Source organism: Euleptes europaea, chromosome 5 (assembly GCF_029931775.1).
Source record: "Euleptes europaea isolate rEulEur1 chromosome 5, rEulEur1.hap1, whole genome shotgun sequence".
NCBI classification, from domain to species: domain Eukaryota; kingdom Metazoa; phylum Chordata; class Lepidosauria; order Squamata; family Sphaerodactylidae; genus Euleptes; species Euleptes europaea.
Genome location: NC_079316.1, coordinates 36,927,043 through 36,947,617, shown reverse-complemented (window position 1 = coordinate 36,947,617; position 20,575 = coordinate 36,927,043). Strand labels below are relative to the sequence as shown.

Here is a 20,575-nt window from a genome sequence, read left to right as displayed (position 1 = left end):
AGCTTCCATTGTTTTCTTACTCAGCATAATATGTACTTATCATATTTCTATTGAGACGCACAATTAGGCATGTCCAGGGCCGGATTTAGGTTTGATGAGGCCCTAAGCTATTGAAGGTAATGGGGCCCTTTATATGTCCAGCTGTCCTTTGTCAACAACAAATTGTCGCTGTTTTTTGTGTTGAATATATGCTATATGGTAATTTATGGACCTAATAGGTATCTAAAGCCATTTGCACATAACAAAATATGTATTTTATCAAAGTAATTGTTGATTTTGGAAATGTACATCCAGTTTTTTTTCCTTTAATTTTTTTTTGGGGGGGGGCAAGAGAGTGGGGCCCTAAACTATAGCTTGTTTAGCTTATATGTAAATCTGGCACTGAGCATGTCTGAATTGTATCACGTCAATGGGACTTAGCCCCTTTCTACCTTAAAAATCTACTCTATTAATCAATAATCTATTAATAATATAATGACATATGATACATCCAAACTAATTCATATTTATAAAAAGAAAGTCTGATTGATTTGACTTCAGATTAACAACACAAAACATTTTACGTAATTGTTTCATGCACAGAGATGCAAACACAACATGAAAGCAGTTGGGTCAATCCTACCCCATATTGTGACTTATAAAGGTGACCCTAACTCACTTTTCAGGATGTTTGTAAGTAGCTGTTGCCATTTAGATAACCATAATCATGTGTCATTGTGTAGGATGTGGAATGTCATGAGACCATTTTGGAGTGGTTCCATACTAGTCATATGTTATTTGGTTACCATCATTTGTACATGCAGCTGTAATGGTGGTTGCAGACATCATCTTCAATTGATTGGTCTCCTATTCTTTCCTTGTGGTCCTGTTTTTTGCTAGGTGTTGATTTTTAGGAGGGGAATCCAGAATAGAAGCAGACTTTCTGTGGTGTGTGAGTAGTCTCTGTGCCACTTTTTTGCCATATTCTCAGGGAGACATGTCTTTTGGCATGTATTGCAGAGCATAGTCCCAATTGACAATTGGTCACCTTTTTATTTTGGAAATTGGCACTACTATACCACTGCAATATTGCAAATCGATGCCATTTCTGTTTCTACCATTAGATGATATTTCTAGTGTAGTGATATAATAGCACTAGTTGGCTCAAATTGAAAAAAGAAATAGGCAGTATACTTCTGTCAGTGTCAGTAAACAGAGGGCAATGGATTAATGATCAACTCTGTGACAATGAGAAAACCTAGAAGTAGCAACAAGTGGATTCTCTGCTGTAATTTCGTGTGCTACTGTGACAGACAGCTGCATTCTAAAGAGTTGTCCCGGTCATAGAACCCAATGATTGACAGGGAGTTCGAATATAATTCTGAGAGTGGAATTTAGAACTCTGACAGCTGAGAACTGTCCATTGACTGGGAGAGAAGTTAACAGACAGAGCTTGGAAACAACTGTGTGAATGCTAAACTGTTTGATGGATGATTCTCTTCAGGAGTGAAAAGGAACACATTTTGGGTTTTTGGATCAGGATAAGATCCATAACCAGTTATATAGGGGAAATAGTTCTAAGGTTTATAGAGTGTTTCCTAAGAGTGTACTGGGAAATATCTCTTGTGAATAGAGTTATCCCAGGCCAGTTTGAGAGAGAAACTGGGGAAATGTGTTAATTTTCCTAACTCCTACAACTTAAGAAAAACTGTGAAAAAGAAAGAAGCATAAGTTTATGAAAGTGTAAAAGAAGCTCAAGTTTAAGAAACAAATCAGAGACTGCTAACAGAAAACACTCAGTAGAAAATATTTAAACACTTGTATGTGGACCACCTTGGTACACTTGATAGTACAATATAATCACTTGAATTTAACCATCTCAAACTACTCAGTTCTGTTATTCTGTTACAATGCACTTTTCCTGTTACAAAGAATTGCTAACCTGACTTTTAAATCTCACTAAAAGAGACAAATAAAACTATTTTGAAGTTGAATTTTAAAAAGCTTCTTGGGTACCTAATAATTCTGACCATCTTATTATTCAAAATAAGTCTCTCCATCATAGCTGCTAATGCCAGAATGATGACAACTTGATTGTAGTGAATGGTTCCGTGGTTCCAGTGTGAAACCATTCTAAGGGCTGTCAAACTGAAGGTCAATTATTGAATATTGACTCAATGTGCAAATAATTTCATGGATTCAGTAGCTAATTGCATTGTGACCATCAGAGGGCACTAAAATTACTGTATACCTTTGAGATACTATGCAACCATATTGGGGAAAGAGTAACAAGATTTTATTCCAGCATAAATTTTCACTGGCTCTATTTATACTTGCCAGCATTGCTTAGGCAAATGCTGGGAGATTTGAGGGCAGTGTCTGGGGAGGGTGGAGTTGGGGGGATGTGCTGTCACTTCCGGATGATACTCTAGGACTTCCAAAGACACTCTAGAAAGTCCAGATGAGTTCTGGGTTGTTTTGATCTGTTCCAGGCTTGTTTCAAGCCTAGCTATGGGACTGAAACAGCCTTGGTCACCCTGGTGGATGAGCTGCACTGGGAGATGGATGGGAGGAGTGCAATCCTGTTAATTCTCCTGGACCTTTTGGTGGCTTTCAGTACTATTGAGCATGGTATTTTTCTGGTCTGCCTTTCAGGATTAGGATAGGGAAGCACCATTCTGCAGTGGAAAAAGTGAATTGGTGCCTAGAAGCATTTTTAAGTTGGATGGGGGCTAATAAACTGAAACTTAACCCCACTCCCAAATGGAGGTGCTAGTGGTAGAAAGAAGGAATGACCAAGGAAATGGGTGGGATTACATTCCCCCTAAAGGACCAGGTTCCCAGCTTGGGGGGGCGGGGCTTTTGGACCTGGGCCTCCTGCTAGAAAACAGGTGGCATTGGTGGTCAGGGCTGCTTTTCACCAGCGTCAACTGGTAAGGCAGCTGCAGCCTTTCCTGGGCCCAAAGGATCTTGCCATGGTGGTCCTGGTAACATCTAGATTAGACTACTGCAATGCACTCTACATGGGGCTACCATTGAAGAGTGTCTAAAAGCTACAATTTGTATGTAATGGTCCAGGCAGAATTCTGTTTGGAGTTGGTCATAAAGATTATATCACTCTAGTCTTGTTCCATGCATACTGGCTCCCAAATTGGATGGAGATCAGTTGTAATAGCAGAGATCTCCAGCCACCACCTGGAGGTTGGAAACCCTAGCCATGGTAAAGAACAGAAGATAGGTCCTCAAATTATGTGCCCATACTCTTCCCTATCAGAGCTAAAAGCAGCCTAGGGCTTGAGTGTGGCACTTCCAGTCAAGAAAATAGCACCCAGGTGGTAGTGGAAGAGTTAACCCCTCACTCTACTTTCCTCAGTGCCGCAGTTGCAATCTGTACCAACCCTTCTCAGCAGCTAATTTTTAGAATCAAAAACCAGTTTGGCCACAGGACTCCAATATTCTGTACAGTCTGGACCATAAATGTCCTCCAAGGTATGTTTTCATGCACAAAACAAATAATTACAAAGGAGCAAATGTAATGATTTTTCATGACATGTTGTCCAGGCTCCTTCTCATGCTATCATGAAAGGATGATGACAGGTAATTTATTATTTTCGGTTCCAGACACTCTTGTCTTAAGCCTGCTGAAACATTTAGGCCAATTTTTAATGAAATGTGGCATAGAAAACACATATGGGTGGGAAAGAAATACTGCTTCTCTGTCCAGTTAGAAAGAGAAGCTGTAAAGTCTAATGGGCTCTTCTCACACTCTTGTATCTACAAAGCTTTATTTGTTGGGGGGAAAATATAAAGATGAGTTATGAGTTGTAAAATTGGAGATTTCATGTAGCATATGCTTATCAGCATGCATATTTCCCCGGAAGATGCCTGCAAGTACAATTAGATTTCATTTTTAGAAGCAGAACTTCAGACTACACACATATAAAACTTTGATTTACAGAATATGACAGGCAATCAATGTACGTCACTGAAAAACCACATAAAGAGAAAAAGACTCGGGGAAAGCTGTTTGGGCTATAATTTTTTTTCAGACCTGAACAGGGTGTGCTCTTCATATATTAGGAATGTCAGACAACCTGATATTCATGAGCATTGCAGACAAATTTAAATGCACAAAGCCAAAGAGAATGAGCTTTAACTATTACTCCAGGAGAGAGAAAAAGAAAATAACCCACATCAATGGAGTCATGCAGTGCACAATAGGGGGAAAAAGAGAGAGAGAGAGAAAGACGCAGATGCCGGAGCCTGTTATTAGAAATTCCTGCTTATAGGAGGCAAATATCATTAAGTGACAGCTCAAACTTTACTTCTCTGTATGTGAAACGTATGGGAGGTGACAGATATATAATAAGAAATTGTTTGGGGTGTCAAAAGCAATGATTTGCAGCACAGTCAAAAACAGGAAAGAAATGTCTATGCTTTTTTTTTAACTTTTAATCAAGGCAAGAATATATTGTACAGAAATTAAAAGCCTACAAAGTTCCCTTTTATTAATGATGGTAGGAAGATCAATGCAAAAGTTGTCTGTGTGGCTTCTTAGTATAGGAAAGCGTCATCTTAAGAAAGGGCTCGCTTCACTTCTAGCTGATAATTTTTATATGCATTATTTGGAAGTACGAATTAGAAGTTGACATGTGAGTTGGCAGACAAGACTGAGGTGCCCTTAGTCAATGGCAGGAGTCAGTCTGCCTTGGAGAGGGTTTCCCTCCCCATGAAAGAGCAGATGCATAATTTTGGGGTTCTGTTGGGTCTTCTGTAGTTAGAGGCTCAGGTTTTCTCTACGGCACATAAGGCCTTTCATCAGCTTTGGCTAATTTTACCAGCTATAGTTGTTCCCTGAAAAGGGAGATTTCACCATGTTGATCAAATTACATCCAGGTTTGATTGCTGTAGTGTGTTCGACATGGGACAGCCTTTGAAAACTATTTGGAAACTTCCATTAGTCCACAATGCAACAGGCAGGCTATTGTCAGGGGCCTCATTCAGGGATCGTATCACTCCTGTGCTGAAAGATCTGCATGGGCTGCCTCAATGTTTCAAAGTGCTGGTTGTTGACGTTAAGGCCCTAACTGGCTTGGAGCCAGGATACTTGAAGGACCGTCCATTTTGACACTGTTCAGCCAGTAGGGTTGCAAACCTCCAGGTACTAGCTGGAGATCTCCTGCTATTACAACTGATCTCCAGCTGATAGAGATCAGTTCACCTGAAGAAAATGTCCGCTTTGTCAATTGGACCCTATGGCATTAAGTCCTTCCTCTCCCCAAACCCCAACTACCTCAGGCTCCACCCCAAAAACCTCCCACCAGTGGCAAAGAGGGACCTGGCAACCATATCAGCCAGCCATATAAGAGCCTCTTCCCCTATGCCCTAACCTGCAGAGATGAGGCAGATGGCTACCAGAGATGGGCTTTTCTAGTGGTCGCAACTCAGCTGTTGAATGTCCTTTCCTTTGAGGCTTGCCTAGCACTTGCTTACTGTCCTCTAGGCAAAACAACCCATCCTGCCTCCTTTTGAAAGACTTAAAATGTCCTGCCTTTACGTAGGTTCCCACAGCATGGTAATCAGATGTCCTCACTGTGGTATTAGGCATGAAGTTTATTTTACTATTTTTGGCAAGCTATTGTCTGTAGGCCCTCTGTTCAAATTGCAATGAAATGGCAAACTGACAGCAGTGCTTCTGAACACTCGAAAAGTGTATTGTTGCTGTTTCCCCCTCAAACATTCAGCATTGTTCTAAACTGCATGGCAAAAATTTGGCATATGCATGCTCTTGCATTGTTTCCCACATATGTCCCTCTTCCCCTTTCCCTGTTGGCTGTCCATCCAAGCTACACAACAACAAACCTTCCAAATAGATTCTTCCTTTGATTGTCCAGTACCCAGCATGACATCCACAGGAGCTATGGAGTGCCCAGCATGGTGTCCACAAGAGCTATGGCACCCGCCAATACCTTTCCTGATGCTCACCAATGGTTTTTAGAAAGTGGGTGGGGCTATGCAGGGCTCTTGCCCAGCAGGGTTTCTGATTGGCCACTCGAGATCTGGTTGGCTGGGCAGATTAAAACAATGTTGTTTCAATTGCCGCTGGCACCACAGTGTTGGTTTTATTCTCTCTCCTTCCTCTTTCCCTGTATATTTTTTAAATTACCCCTTGGCTCCCCTGCATTTGGTCTTCCTCTGTGTATGTGGCTCCGCCTCCTTTGGCAACCATTTTGTAGTCGCACCCACCATCCTGCGTCAGAATTCCAAAGGTGCCCACAGGCTCAAAAAGGTTGAGGACCTCTGGTCTAGTGTAGTGCTAGGGTAGTGATGGGAAGAAGCTGAGTGGCTTGTTTCCCTAATACCCCAGCTTTGCCCCTTTTGCCTTCCTGACTCCCAGTGCTGAGAGTGGACATGTTGAGTGCTCCAAACTGAATGATCACAAATACTGGACCCATTCTTACACCACTGTTCACGACCTAGTTTGGTCTAGTAGATTTTGAACCCGTGCTATTTACTGCCATTGACAGGGGCAAAAGCAGCACTTACATTTGAAATGTAGCTGTTTAAAATGGTGCATGACCTATGCATAATGACCTCGGGGTACATGGAAGCCCAAGCTCGCCAGTCAATTGTGAGCATGTGCCACCAGCAGCAGCAGCAGCATGACCAGCCTCCATGCTTAATACTGCCCCTGAACAGATGGAAAACTGCTCAAATACTGCTCATTTTAGATTGCAAATATTCTGATCATCGGTGGGATTAATCTGTGATTTGAAAGAAAATGACCATTGGGAAGAAGAGCATTTTGATTTTGACTGCCTTACTTGGAAAAATCAGATCATCCCTGTTTGACAGGCCTTTGAGTGACAGAAGAAGTTTCATGAACCGTAGCAATGGGTGCTAGTCTCTACCTGACGGCAATGACTAAATACTGGACAAATTTTTCACTTGACTGTCTAGAGTTCTATAAAATTATGCACAGTATGGAGAGAGTAGACAGGGAGAAGCTTTTCTCCCTCTCTTATAATACTACAATGTGGGGTCATCTGCTGAAGCTGGAGGGTGAGAGATTCAAAACATATAAAAGGAAGTATTTCTTTACACAACGCATAGTTAAATTGTGGAACTCCTTGCCACAGGATGTGGTGATGGCTGCCAATGTGGAAGGCTTTAAGAGGAACGTGGGTATGTTCATGGAGGAGAGAGCCATTCATGGCTACTAGTAAAAATGAATACTAGTCATGACACATACCTATTCTCTTCAGGATCAGAGGAGCATGCCTATATTATCAGGTGCTGTGGAACACAAACAGGATAATGCTGCTGGAGTTGTCTTGTTTGGGGGCTTCCTAGAGGCACCTGATTGGCCACTGTGTGAACAGACTGCTGGACTTGATGGACCTTGGTCTGATCCAGCATGGCCTTTCTTATGGCTAACAAAATCTGCCTTCACAAAATGCATCAGCAACACCAAAATCATCTCCAGTAAATCAGTATCTTTATTATTGAGCGGAATAGTTTGTTTTTGTATACTGAAAATCCCCTTTAAGAGCCTCTCAGGAATGGATGGATCAGTGAAATGAGTCTGAAGCAAGCCGAGATGCACAACCCCACACAGCTCAACAGCACCAACAATGGATATTTCCTAATCCATTACTTTTGCCTGCGATCTGGCAGTGCTGTGGGAGGAGACAACTGGTGAGCTAATGTCAGTTACCATTGCTGATGGCAGCTCTGAGCAGAGTTGCCTGGCCCACTCCCACAGGAGGATTTCCCTGCAAGTTAAATGGCCAGACTGCCCCCGAGTCCTCTGTGCTATGACTATATTGTATTAAATCTGACCATAATCTATTTGTCCATAGTAGAATCCAGAGAAAATTAGACAAGTTTAAGGCCAAATAATTTCAATAGCATTTTAAAAGATTCATGTCATATAGAAAACTCTATCAATGTATTACAATTTATTTCCTTGTCCTCCAAGGAGCTCAGACAATGTATCTGATGTTATTCCCCATTTATGCTCGCAACAACCCTGCAAAGTAGGTTAGGTTGAGAAAAAGTAACTGGCCCAAGGTCACTGAATCAGTTTCAAGGCAGAGTGAACTCTCTCACTGCTACTCCAATCTGGCTATCTACCAATTAAATTTTTAATTTCTTTTACTGCCATTTCATTCTAAAATTACCCCTTTATTTCTATTTGTTACTTTCAAAATAGGCTATTAGTTTATTATAACTAACTGTTTGACAGTCCTTGCTCAATTACTTCCATCCATCAAGAAAGACATTCTCTGGTTTCAGATTTAGGCATAAAGTATTTAATATTCCATTGTGGCAATGACTATCATTTTGTTATGAATAAAGATGTTCCATAAATAGAACTCCAGTGAGCTGTTCAAAAGAAAATTTGAATGTTAGTGAACAAGACCCTGCAGACTTTTTGGCTTGGATGAAAAGCGAGGCTGAAAGCTGCCAATATTGATGTACAATATTTGATGCAGTTGCTTTATCACATTGAAATCAGCCACAGAGAGTGAGTAGGCAACCGATATTACAGACTATGTTCTCGACCCCCTTATGGCAGATTTCTTGATGCTTTGTATTATGTATGAGTGTGACTATATGGACCAGTGTAAAATATGACCAGCTTTCAGAAGTTGCATTGATTTTGTAGAAATTGGAAACCTTGGGTGTTACGTGAGAAATATTGTGGTATGTTGGGCCAGTGTATGCTGGAAATGCTGGATGATAGATTGTCAGTATCCCATTGGGTGCTAGAACAAAGCATTTCATTGCTTCTGGAGCGAGGAGGGAAAGGGGAATCATTTCCAACAATGTCAAGTCAAATTTTTGCCAGTCCAGAGATATTAAATGGAACAACCTATTTCCTACTTTCAGACTTGAAAGATTGTGCTGTAGATGTTAAAGCATGTGTTGGAGGCACACGGACTTGGTACGGGGCTTAAATGAAAGTGTACACATTGCAGATTGGGAGACTTAAAAAAAACAGGCATCACATTTACATTCTATTTGTTGAATTGGACATGCGTGAATTCTGAGCATGATAAAAGTAGGCCTGGGACCTCAGAGATATTTCTGAGATGATATAAACCGTAGTCATCTGTTTATATAAAGATCTTCCCGCCTATAATAGAAGAATGAAAGCTCAGCCAAGATCCCACTCGGCTGGCACAAAGATGTTCCCAACCTTCTTCCCCTACTACAAAACAATTATAACAATAACCTATTAAACAATTCTAAACTATCAGATACCATAAATCATATCAGATCAGATAGAGTTACAGTTGCCAACCTTCAGGTAATAGCTGGAGCTCTCCTGCTATTACAACTGATCTCCAGCCATTAGAGATCAATTCACCTGCAGAAAATGGCTGCTTTGGCAATGGGACTCTATGGCATTGAATTCCCGTCCCTCCCCAAAACCTTCCCTCCTCAGGCTCCACCCCAAAAACCTCTTGCCGGTGGTGGAGGGACCTTGCAACCCTAGATAGAGTCTTGTATAAAAAGGAATGTTTTTAGGCCCTCTGAAAAACACATAGTATTCCCTTTGGACTTCCTTGGGCAACTCACTCTGAGGAACTGTTGCTTTGAGAACTGAAAAAGCATGTGCTCTTGCTTAAGATGGAGGTTGTATGCAACAGGGCTCATATATGTGGGCTTATTTAAGGGAAATCCTGTCTTTGGTTATGTGGTGTAGTGAAATTATGGAAGACCTTTGTCATCTCAAGGAGACTGGTGGTATGTCACAATTTCTTCATGTGGTCCTGAGCTGCCTTGCAGAAATGAAGCCTTGCAGACCAAAACACTTGTCTCAGCTATGCACGTAGTTCTAGTTGATGTATTGAGCTAGGGAGCATCAATATATCTAATTCTCAATGTGGCCACATCTGTCGATTCTTTAATTTGGAGATTGGACCATGGGCAGACAAGACAGATCTTTCTATAAACTTAAGAAACACCCTAGGTTTGCACAAAAATCTGACATCTAAAACAAAAAAGCAAAAAGCAAATGATAAAAGGAGCACTTGTAGCTTTCAGAAACAGATGCCCTCAGTGTTGTTGAGAGGCAGCCACAACAGTATTCAAGCCTTGTTTTCAGTATTCAAGCCTTCTGTTTTCTATTGTATCCCTTAAATATTCAAGCCTTGTTTTCTGTCAAGCCTTCTGGCAGGGAGACAGGGAGGGGCCCTTTCCAAGGTTGCTTTGGATTTTGAGGAAAACCTCTTTGGGGCCAGGCCCAGCAGCAATCACTGGGCAACTTGCTACCCAATGACTTGCATGATTCCCCCAGGCCTGGCTGCTTGCTACTGTTCACTAGCAGCCAACCCATGGAAGCCAGTGAAGTGTAGTGGTTAGAGTTTCAGACCAGGATCCAGGAGAGCCAGGTTTGAACCTCCCAAGTTCTGCCATGGAAGCCCAATGGGTGACCTTGGGCCAGTCACACACTCTCAGCCTAACCTACCTCACAGAATTATTGTGAGGATAAAATGGAGGAGAAGAGAATGATGTAGGTTCTTTGGGTTACCATTGTTGGGAAACTCGGTATAAATGCAGCATATAAATACAGCTGAAGGCAGGTGCAGATAAAAGGTAGGTTGCTTGGTGGTGGGAAGGAGAGAGGGAATTGAGGAAAGTTGAGGATATGGAGCTGCCAGGAGGAAGGAAAGAGGAAATAGTGTGGGGAGGGAGATACTGGGGAAAGTGAGGTATCTCACATACGTCCTTATGTGTTCCCTACCATGCAACAGGGCCAGCACCATACAATTGGGCCCAGTGTAGCTAGTATTGAGCAACTGAGCCCAGCCCAGTGACTGGCACCATGCAACTAGGCTACAATTTTCCCAGGGAGAGTCTCCAGTGGGGAGGGAGGGAGTGAAAGCTGAAGACATATGTAAATAAAGGCAGGTTGGCTAGTGAGTGGAAAGGAGATAAGGAAGAGGAAAAAGAGGAGAAGCTATGGGGCTTCAGGAAAGGGAAAGAGGAAATAGGGGGAAGGTATTGAGTCCCCCCTCCCACAAGTTCCTGTGGGTCCTCCACGTGTTTATATTTTAAAACTTATGCTCCTGATACTGGGTAAAGGGAGTAGTAGGAAGACAGTACGATTAGCTATATAGGACTTTTGCTGCATACTGCTGTAATCAGTTGATCTTGGGAGGGTGAGAGATGTATCACTCATATCAAGGTCAGTTATGCGCTATTACAAGCACAAGTGAAATGAATGAATCAAAAGATAGTATATAAAGCCTTGGGAAAAGCCCTGGGATTGGAACCTCAGCTCAGACTAAAACTGCAGACCATTGCTGTGCAGTTGGCTGGTTCTATGGGGATCCATCTGCTATCATTCTCCAGGGATCTCTGACAGCTGAAGCATATTACCTTCTTCAACTGATTCTTTGGTGGATCTGATTTTCTTCTGCAGTCTACTTGAGATACTTCATCAGATTTTTTCCTTCACCATTTGAGTGTTCATTGCTTTTGTATCCCTTAAGGAGAAGAACCATGCTCCTTGGCCATTGGCCGGGTAGGGGTTCCAGGCACCAGGGGTGATGGTACAACATCACCCGGCATGATGACATCACTTCCGTAATGTGTTGGAAGCAATGTCATCATTTCAGGGATGCCGATCACTTTTCGCCAGGCATTTCCTCCCACTGCCAGCATTTGCTCCCTCTGCTTAGCCAAGTAACAGTGGGCAACAGCCGCTGGGGAAGGGAGATCCCCCAGTGGGAAGATGGGATGGGAACCCTAGATCCAGGCCAAAAAGGTCTGTAAAGGTAAGAATCAACACCTTGAATCAACAACAGGAACAGATAAGAAGTCAGTGCATCAGATTCAAAACAGTATGAAAATGCACACACCGTGCAATGCCTGCGGGCAGGTGAGCATCTCCATTTTGTATCAACCACAGCTTTTTTTTATTGTCTTCAAGGACAGTTTTATGGTCTGTACATGTGCCTATGTTGATAAAAGATACAGGTCAGTTAACACTCTATTTTGCTATATTGGTATAAGCACAACCGTCAGGAGGATACGAGGCTTCTTTATTTTCTTCCCCCTTCCTCCACTATTAGATTTCTTCATGGGCTGAGGAAATCTTGTTTGAGTGGATAAAAATAGTGCCGCTTCAATTTTTAGGCAAGTTACCATTTACAAATACAATTTATGCTAATCTTCTTAGATACAAAGTAAAAATATAGTGTGTGTGTTCCATGTAATTTATTCTATTTATTCTTCAGGGAAATAGAAATTTCAAAGGCACTTCAGTCCTTTATCCTCAGAAGATTAGACAAAGGGGGGTGGGGTGGAGAAGGGATGTGGTAATTAGGAGGCATAAGCATTCACAAGTGGTTAAACTGTCCTAAACGCAGGTCAAAATCCACTAGCAAGTTCCAGATTCTTGCACAGTTGTCAGTTGGTTTTACAGAGTGGATTGCGATATCTGTTTTTGCCATTGTGCATGTGCTAATTAGTGTAGATTAAAAACTACCACTTATATCAGGTCCCTCACCTGCTAGGAGAGGGGCCTACAGAGGAAAGTGAGGGGCACTAGTTAAGTATAGCTCAGTATTTTTAAAAACCAATATATCTAATTCTCAACATGGCCCATCTGCAGATATTTAAATGCAGAGATTGGGGGCATGGACAGACAAGACATGTTGTGGCATGCGAAGACACCCACAGGGCCTGCTGAGGAGGCATGGCCATGAAGGTGGCAGCAGCATAAGAGTTAAACCCATATGATGGGATTGGGCCAATAGCTCAGACATCCCTCACTTTTCATAGACATGACTACACCATATAACGTCTACTAATTGTAATCTTTGTATACAGACATCCACAATGGTATCTTTGACCATGGAATATGGCTACAGTCCATACAAACTTTGTAATGTTATCTTTAGTTGACTATCTAAGCATGAGCTAAGATCACAGCTAGGAAGACTTGACTCTCGCCCCTTTTCCTAAGTGGACATGTTCATGGAGGAGAGGGCTATTCATGGCTACTAATAAAAAATGGATACTAGTCACGATGCATACCTATTCTGTCCAGGATCAGAGGAACATGCCTATTATATTAGGTGCTGTTGAACACAGGCAGGATGGTGCTGCTGCAGTCATCTTGTTTGTGGGCTTCCTAGAAGCACCTGGTTGTCCACTATGTGAACAGACTGCTGGACTTGATGGACCTTGGTCCATCTAGCATGGCCTTTTTTACGTTCTTATACTGTGAATACAGTATTCAGTCAACATATCTGATAATTTGTGCAGGCACTGAGCAGGGGTCCTCAGCCTTTCTGAGCCTGTGGACGTATCTGGAATTCTGACACAGGGTGGTGGGCATAACCAAAAAATGGTGGAGGTGGAGCCAACCGCACACAGGAAGCCCAAGGGCCAGGGAGAAGAGGGGTAATTATAAAATACACTGAGAACGAGAGTTAATAAAACCAACACTGTGGTGCCAGCTGCCACTGAAACAATGTTATTTTAATCTGCATAGCCAACCAAATATTCAGTGGTGAATCAGATGCTCCTACTGGGAAAGAGCCGCACCTGGCCAGAGTCACTTTCTCAAAATACTTGGCGGGCACCAAGAAAGGTATTCACAGGCACCCAAAGGCACCAGGTTGGAGACACCACAGTGCAGTGGCTTGACTCATTCTGTGTCTTTAAAATGTCTTGGAAAAACAACCATCAATGGTGAAACTCTATTTTGAAGTGTAAATCGATTTGAAGGGTCTGGTATGTAAATTTGGATTAATTATTTGTTATTCAACAAATTGAAGCATGAAGCATGCCTCTATACATTATGAAACCTGGAATGAAATCTAGAAGGTAGCTAGTGAGGGAACCGGTGTCTGTACTAAAATGTAAGTGTTGCTTATATATCAGATACAGGCACATAGAGTAAGAAAATCTTTTTTTTTTTTTTTTTTTGCAAAGGATATGAAATATCTAAAATAATGGTACCGCCAGAGGCAAGAAACCCTATTACAGCAACCATCTTACAGATGTGAATTAATATGAAGAGCTCAGGAAAGATGTGAAAAGTAGTAACTTGGGGTAAATCCTGAGAACAAATTGACTCAACCATGTTCTAGTTTCATGGCATTTTAAAATCCTGCAGCAGTGTTTATTTTGATTTTAAATTAAAAGAAATTTCTTGGATTTGAAAAAAAAGATATCTTGCTTAATTATGCCACCTTGCATTGAAGTGATCTAATTTCATTTCTGTCAATATTTAGCAGGGCCACTCTCCAACAGAAAAATAATACAATCTTTGTAGCAAAGAGAGAATTTAAAGGAGGGTAAAAGGGGAAGCACACAAACAACCCTATTTACTCTTGAGCAGTCCTCAGATGATGGTGTGTGACAGGATATGGCATTGGAAGCAGCAATGAGTTTGGATTTCTCCTCTCTGTTCGTTTTGGCCTGAATTTCTCCATTTCAGTTTTGCTTGTATGAATCAAACTCTTTATTCTTTTTTTCTCTATCATTTTGTTTCCCAGAAACACTTTTTCCTGTAAAATCTATGTATTTTTCAGCATTATTTGCATATTTCCCCACTATATGCTTGTCCACTGCCCCTGCCCTCTCCCCTTATGGCTCTCCTCCCAGCAGACTTTTCCCAAGTTGCCCATTACCTGGTTTCCTTCTCCTTTTGCCCCAACCAATCACCCATTTCTCTTCCTTGTCCTTGCTAGTTCCCTGTTATTTTTCTTCCCCCGGCTGCTTACTAATCTTTTTTTAAAAAAATTTTTCATGTAGTGTTTTAGATTGCCTAGCAACTGAATACATCTGTTTCTTTGTTTCGCTTTTGGTTTTTTTTTAAACCAATAACATTTTCTAAATGTATATTTTTCTGCAAACCTGGAGGTTGCCCCAGCTTGACAGAAATATATGCTATAATCTTGGATACCCCTCCCAGAGGTTTGTGGATTTTCTGATCGGCACAGTGGTGTCACTCATGGACTATTACCCCAAGTGTGTCCCACAACTCCAGGGATAAAATTTTCCTGGGGTCAGGTAGATCTGCAGCAGGGAGGGAAAAGCTGGAAAGATCTCTGGTCCCTGTACGATCCTTCTGCTGCATCCAACACAGCGTGATCCAGGTATTGTTTACGTGTTAGACTTTTTGCCTTTATTGTTCTCAGGTGTCATATCTGAAATCTCATAAAGCGACTTTCCGCCACCATAGTTCTGTGGACCTGGACCCATGGGTCCCATTCCTCGTGGAGGATTCGTCCTTTGCATTGGCTCTCCCATGAAAGTGTTGACTTTATAATTGTGCCAAATCTTAAATAGCATTGCATGTCAACTGATCAAATACAATCAAAACACTAACTATCATGACCTTTCACTGATCAAATACAAAATATCTGTGAAAACAAATGGGAAGTTTCCCTATAGCCCAAGAAGAAAGATCTCACTTCAAGATCTTAATGCAGATTAGATGTTAATAGTTGTTCAAACATCTAACCATGTGCATAAATAGTTTGTTCTGGATTCTTTACTTCACAATGTGAATAATGAAAGAAGGTTTAAATACTCCCATTATTTGAAGCACTAAAGGCAAAACGACCCAATGCAGAACTGGAGCATTCCTCTTCATCAGCCATCCTGGATTCTCTTCTCCTTTCCTCCTCCAAAAATTAATGTCTCTATCTAATCTCTGGAGTTTGATAAATCATTCTTTTTAACAGTTAGTGCTTAACAAAAAGTAGTCCATTGTCTTTCTAGGGCTTCCTCCTAATAATAGTTACTAAAAATTTTGGCAGCACAAACTGCATAGTGGGTACTACAGTATGGCAGCCCCATACTAGTGCTGCCAACCTCCAGATGAGGCCTGGAGATCTTCTAGAATTACACATGATCTCCATACTACATACTGCTTCCCCTCCCCAAACCTCACTCTCCCCAGGTTGCAACCCCAAATTTCCAGGAATTTCCCAACCTGGAGTTGGCAACTCTACCCCATACATCAAGTTCAACTATGATATCTGTTAATACAGAAGCCATAATTTTATCCAAAATTGTACAGGTTTTTTTTATTGCTGTCCAGATTGAAACCTATGGAAATTGCTTGTAGTAATATTGATTATCAGCACATAAGAAAGTATGTAGTCAAAAGCAGTGACTTACAAGATTTTTCTGGGGAAAATAATTTGACAACTTTCCCTTTGACAAATGTATTTTTTAAAAGGATCCTTTTCAGTGTTGAACTTCAGCCAGTATTTTTCCTTGTCATGTAGGCAGTTTGAACCTGACCATGCCCAAAGGAAAACCTCTCAGGGGAATAATCCAAATGGGCATTTCCATATATATTAATAAGCTGTGCAGCATTTTCTGCAACTCAGATAATAGAATTTCAAAACGAGCTGGAGCTTATCATCTGAAGAGCTCAGACTACTTTCTGTCAAAAGTAATGGAATGAGATCATCTGCACAATCACTTTGACTAGCTGTCTTCATTTTCCTTTATAGGAAAGTACACATAAATTGTGGTCTGTATCTTATGCTACAAAGCAGGAAAAGCCCAGTCAGGCCTACTGTTTATAGTCAGGAAGATCAGTTCCAAGTCTTTACGTCACAGGACAAGAAAAATGAATGCTACAGAGAGCACAGGACACTGAAAATTGTGTGAAATTCATAGATTTCAGATCAAAAACTATAAATGGCTAGAGAAAAAACCCTGGAAAACAGTGGTTGCAATTATTGATTCAATGCCATATGTTTCCCACCAGAACCAAAATTCAGTTTTTGTAAGCCTGTTCTGTCTTAACAGCAGATAGTGATACATTGTAGGCTCATTTATGATCAGGACTTCCTTTCTTAATTTAAAGGGATTTTGTTGTGGTGGTAGTTGATTCCATGCATCTCTGATGTGTCCCCAACCGTGCTCACTCTTATGCATCTGATACAATGGAAGATAATCACCCACCAGCTTCTCATAGGTAAATCAATCCACTGTGTTTACAAGTTAATGAGAAGTTATACTGCAGATTTGTGCAGAGGATCAAGCAACTCCATGCAACTGAAGGTCCTGTGCCCAGTTGGTGGTATGTTGTAATTCCCCAGAGAAAGCTCTAAAAGCACAAAAAGGGCAAATATTGGGGGAGTATGGAGTTGCTAAACTTAGGCTATCATACTTTGGTCACATTATGAGAAGACAAGACTCACTGGAAAAGACAATAATGCTAGGAAATGCTGAAGGCAACTGGAAAAGAGGAAAACCATAAGTACAATACATATGATATTTTTTAAAATGTTTGCCAAACTCATTGACAAAATGCCGTAGAAGTAAATATTGTTCACTGTATAAAATTCTGGCCATATTTCAGTGGTAATCCTCTTTTAAAATTTGACATAAAGGTTCTTTGCAATGCAAAAGTGGAGGATTATACTTAATTTGCAGAATAATTTTTAAAGGATTAACTGAGGCATCTTTAATCATTTAAATTAGACACAGATTTCTTTTTCAGTATAAAGTGTCAGACTGTAGAGGAACGATTAATGAGTTCTACTTTTGATCTTTTAAAATTAGCATTCCTGAGAAACTGACACCAACTATGACTCAATAATGGTTTGGTGCATCTGGACACCAGCGGCCTCTAGCGACTGCACTCTGTCAGGCTTAATAGATGAGTTCTGTTTTTATCTCTTGAGGACGTCGGTTAGAAAACAGTAATGCTAAGAGGACAAACTCTTACAAGCAAGAGAGTTTTGTCTGAGGCATCATCGTGCTTGACATTGAGATCTGAAATACATAGCATTGCCAACCTCCAGGTGCTAGCTGGAGATCTCCTGCTATTACAACTGATCTCCAGCAAATAGAGATCAGTTCACCTGGAGAAAATGGTTTCTTTGGCAATTGGACTCTATGGCATTGAAATCCCTCCCTTCCCCAAACCCCGCCCTCCTCATGCTCCACCCCAAAAACCTCCCGCCGGTGGTGAAGAGGGACCTGACCTGGCAACCCTAGAAATTCAGGAGCATAATTTGCAATGTTTTCATATCTTCATCTTAACAATAAGCACTATTAACACTCTCAACGCCAAAACCCTTTAAAGGGATAAATGCGTTAGTTTTCAGCAAGTAAAGTACAAAGTACACCTGAGAGCCAAAGACTGTGTGTGTGTGAGAGAGAGAGTACTGCAAACTGCTGTACCCTACTGTGACCTTATCAGATGTATCTTATGTTTTGTCACCAGAGAGGCAGGAAAAAGTGAAAGCTAAAAATAGAAAACAAAATTTTGTGGAAAGAAAAGCAAGTTTGTTGTTTGGATAGAAACAGTCTCATATAGTCAGCAGCATATCTGGACACCGAAAATATTATGAATTCTTCAAGAATGTATTATCATCATACAAATTATAGCAGATCAATTGTGGACAAAATTAGTCATATTTAAACAATAAACATACATCTGAAAATAGGTTGTTATGTCTAAGCAAACCCAGGTATTATCATTACTTAATGCAGAAGATTATTTTATGTACAGATCTTCATGCCATACATTCTGAGTGAGTAAAACCTTGTTTTAAAAGCCAACTGATGGGGGTGAGGGTGGGGGGAGCTTACCAGGAGCAAATAGAGGCCTATGCTGGTGTTGCTGGCGTCGTGGCAATACCACTTGCAGCATGCACCGCAAGTGATGTCAACACGTTGCTGGTGATGCAGGGATATTCTGGTTTTGGGCAAAAGCTATATGGTAGAAGTCATTTTCACCATAAAATTTTTGCCCAAATACCAGAGCTTCCCTGTATCGCTGGTGATGTGATGACATCCCTTCCATTGTGCTCCAGAAGTGATGTCACTGAGTTGCCAGTGACGAAGGCCTAGGCCTCCTTTTGATGCTGGTAAGTTCCCCACTAGCCAGGTGATTGGCACTGGGGGAGGGGCCCCAGAGCAGGGGATCCCCCACTCCCAGCAACCCTGTTTATAGGGCCTGGCAACCCTATTTATACCCCAACTTGGTATCCAATGAAAACTCAAAATGGCTTCCATTGTATCCTCACAACAACCCCGTGAGGTAGGTTAGGCTGAGAGTATGCGACTGGCCTAAGGTTACCCAGTGAGCTTCTGTAGGAGAATGGGGATTCAAACCTGGGTCTCCCAGATCCTAGTATCATGCAGCTACTATGTGAGTATTTAACTGAAGCATAACTATCATTTCTTTGTCATATGGAGTTCTTTAATTTACAGTTTTTCAGGTGGAAGATGCCTTAAACGGGGACTAATTATTTCTTCCCTGAAGCAGAAAAACAAATATTATGAGTGGTTGAAAAGTACTTTTTGTAAACACCATGGCATCCCTGAATGCAAGACCGTATTAAAGCTGTCAAGAGCAATTCCGTAATTAAGCACCAAGACACTCAACAGCAGAGCTGTTTCTCAGCCATCCAAGTGATTCTGTCTGTGTCGGAGACGTATGCAAATATGAACATTTGTATTTATTTTATTTACAGCTTAGGCGGCGAAGTGGTGCGAGGACACGAAGGAGGCTATGTGGGCAAACATTTCCGCATGGGGTTTATGACGATGCCCGCTCCTCAAGACAGGCTACCGCACCCTTGCTCTAGTGGCTTCTCCGTGAGATCCCAGTCGCTTCATTCTGTCGGAGGAACGGACGACGAAAGCAGCAGCTGCTCTCGCAAGCAGCCACCCCCAAAACCCAAACGCGACCCCAATACCAAGCTAAGCACATCTTCTGAAACTGTCAATGCTGGAACAACAAATAAGAGTGGAAAGTTACCAGACAGGACTGAAGGTAAATTCTAATCTTGTATTTACTATGGGAGATCATATGTAATGTTTGGATATGAGTGTCCTCAGATTGCAAGTAGGGTTTCTGCCATGTTGCAAGCAAATAAGGATTACTTACTATACTTTCACACATGCTGGATAATACACTTTCAATCCAATTTCAATGCACTTTGCAGCTGGATTTTACTGTGTGAAACAGCAAAATCCACTTGCAAACCATCATTAAAGTGCGTTGAAAGTGGATTGAAAGTGCATTATTCAGCAAGTGTGGAAGTGCCCTTTACTGACCAAAATACATCCCATGTGGCCTATGGTGAAAATAATCTTGTATCAGAGAGCATTCAGACAACTAGTTTGCATAAGAAAAGTGTTCTTTTTTATTCTTAATAATCAATTGTGATGGTTGGTTCTTGTAGGTTGTCCGGGCTGTGTAACCGTGATCTTAGTATTTTCTTTCCTGACGTTTTGCCTGCAGCTGTGGCAGGCATCTTCAGAGGAGTAACACTGAAGGACAGAAAATACCAAGACCACGGTTACACAGCCCGGACAACCTACAAGAACCAATGAACTCTGACCGTGAAAGCATTCGACAATATTGTAATGGTTATTTGCTCTGCACTGTCCATGTCTATGGTGTTTTACCGAACAAACAAGGCAGGTTCTTCCCTGTCCCAACAAGTTCATAGTCTAAATTTCAATGTAACAAGGCAGCATGCATCAGGATAACTAAGGATGAATGTAAGCAAATGTAGTTATAATGAGCTTAGGTTCATTTCAGCGAGGGATAAGGAATCAAACTGTAGGTTTCATAGAAGAG

The 20,575-nt window shown here is 41.4% G+C and overlaps 1 protein-coding gene across 3 annotated transcripts in view; it reads left to right on the top strand.

Moving 5' to 3' along the window:
- NYAP2 (neuronal tyrosine-phosphorylated phosphoinositide-3-kinase adaptor 2) overlaps window positions 1-20,575 on the top strand; it is a 197,485-nt gene that overhangs the window by 72,006 nt on the left and 104,904 nt on the right. For all 3 annotated transcript variants that reach the window (XM_056850017.1, XM_056850018.1, XM_056850016.1), the window contains exon 3: window positions 19,461-19,762. In XM_056850017.1, the coding sequence (XP_056705995.1) occupies window positions 19,461-19,762 (302 nt within the window). The remainder of the gene's footprint in view (window positions 1-19,460; window positions 19,763-20,575) is intronic.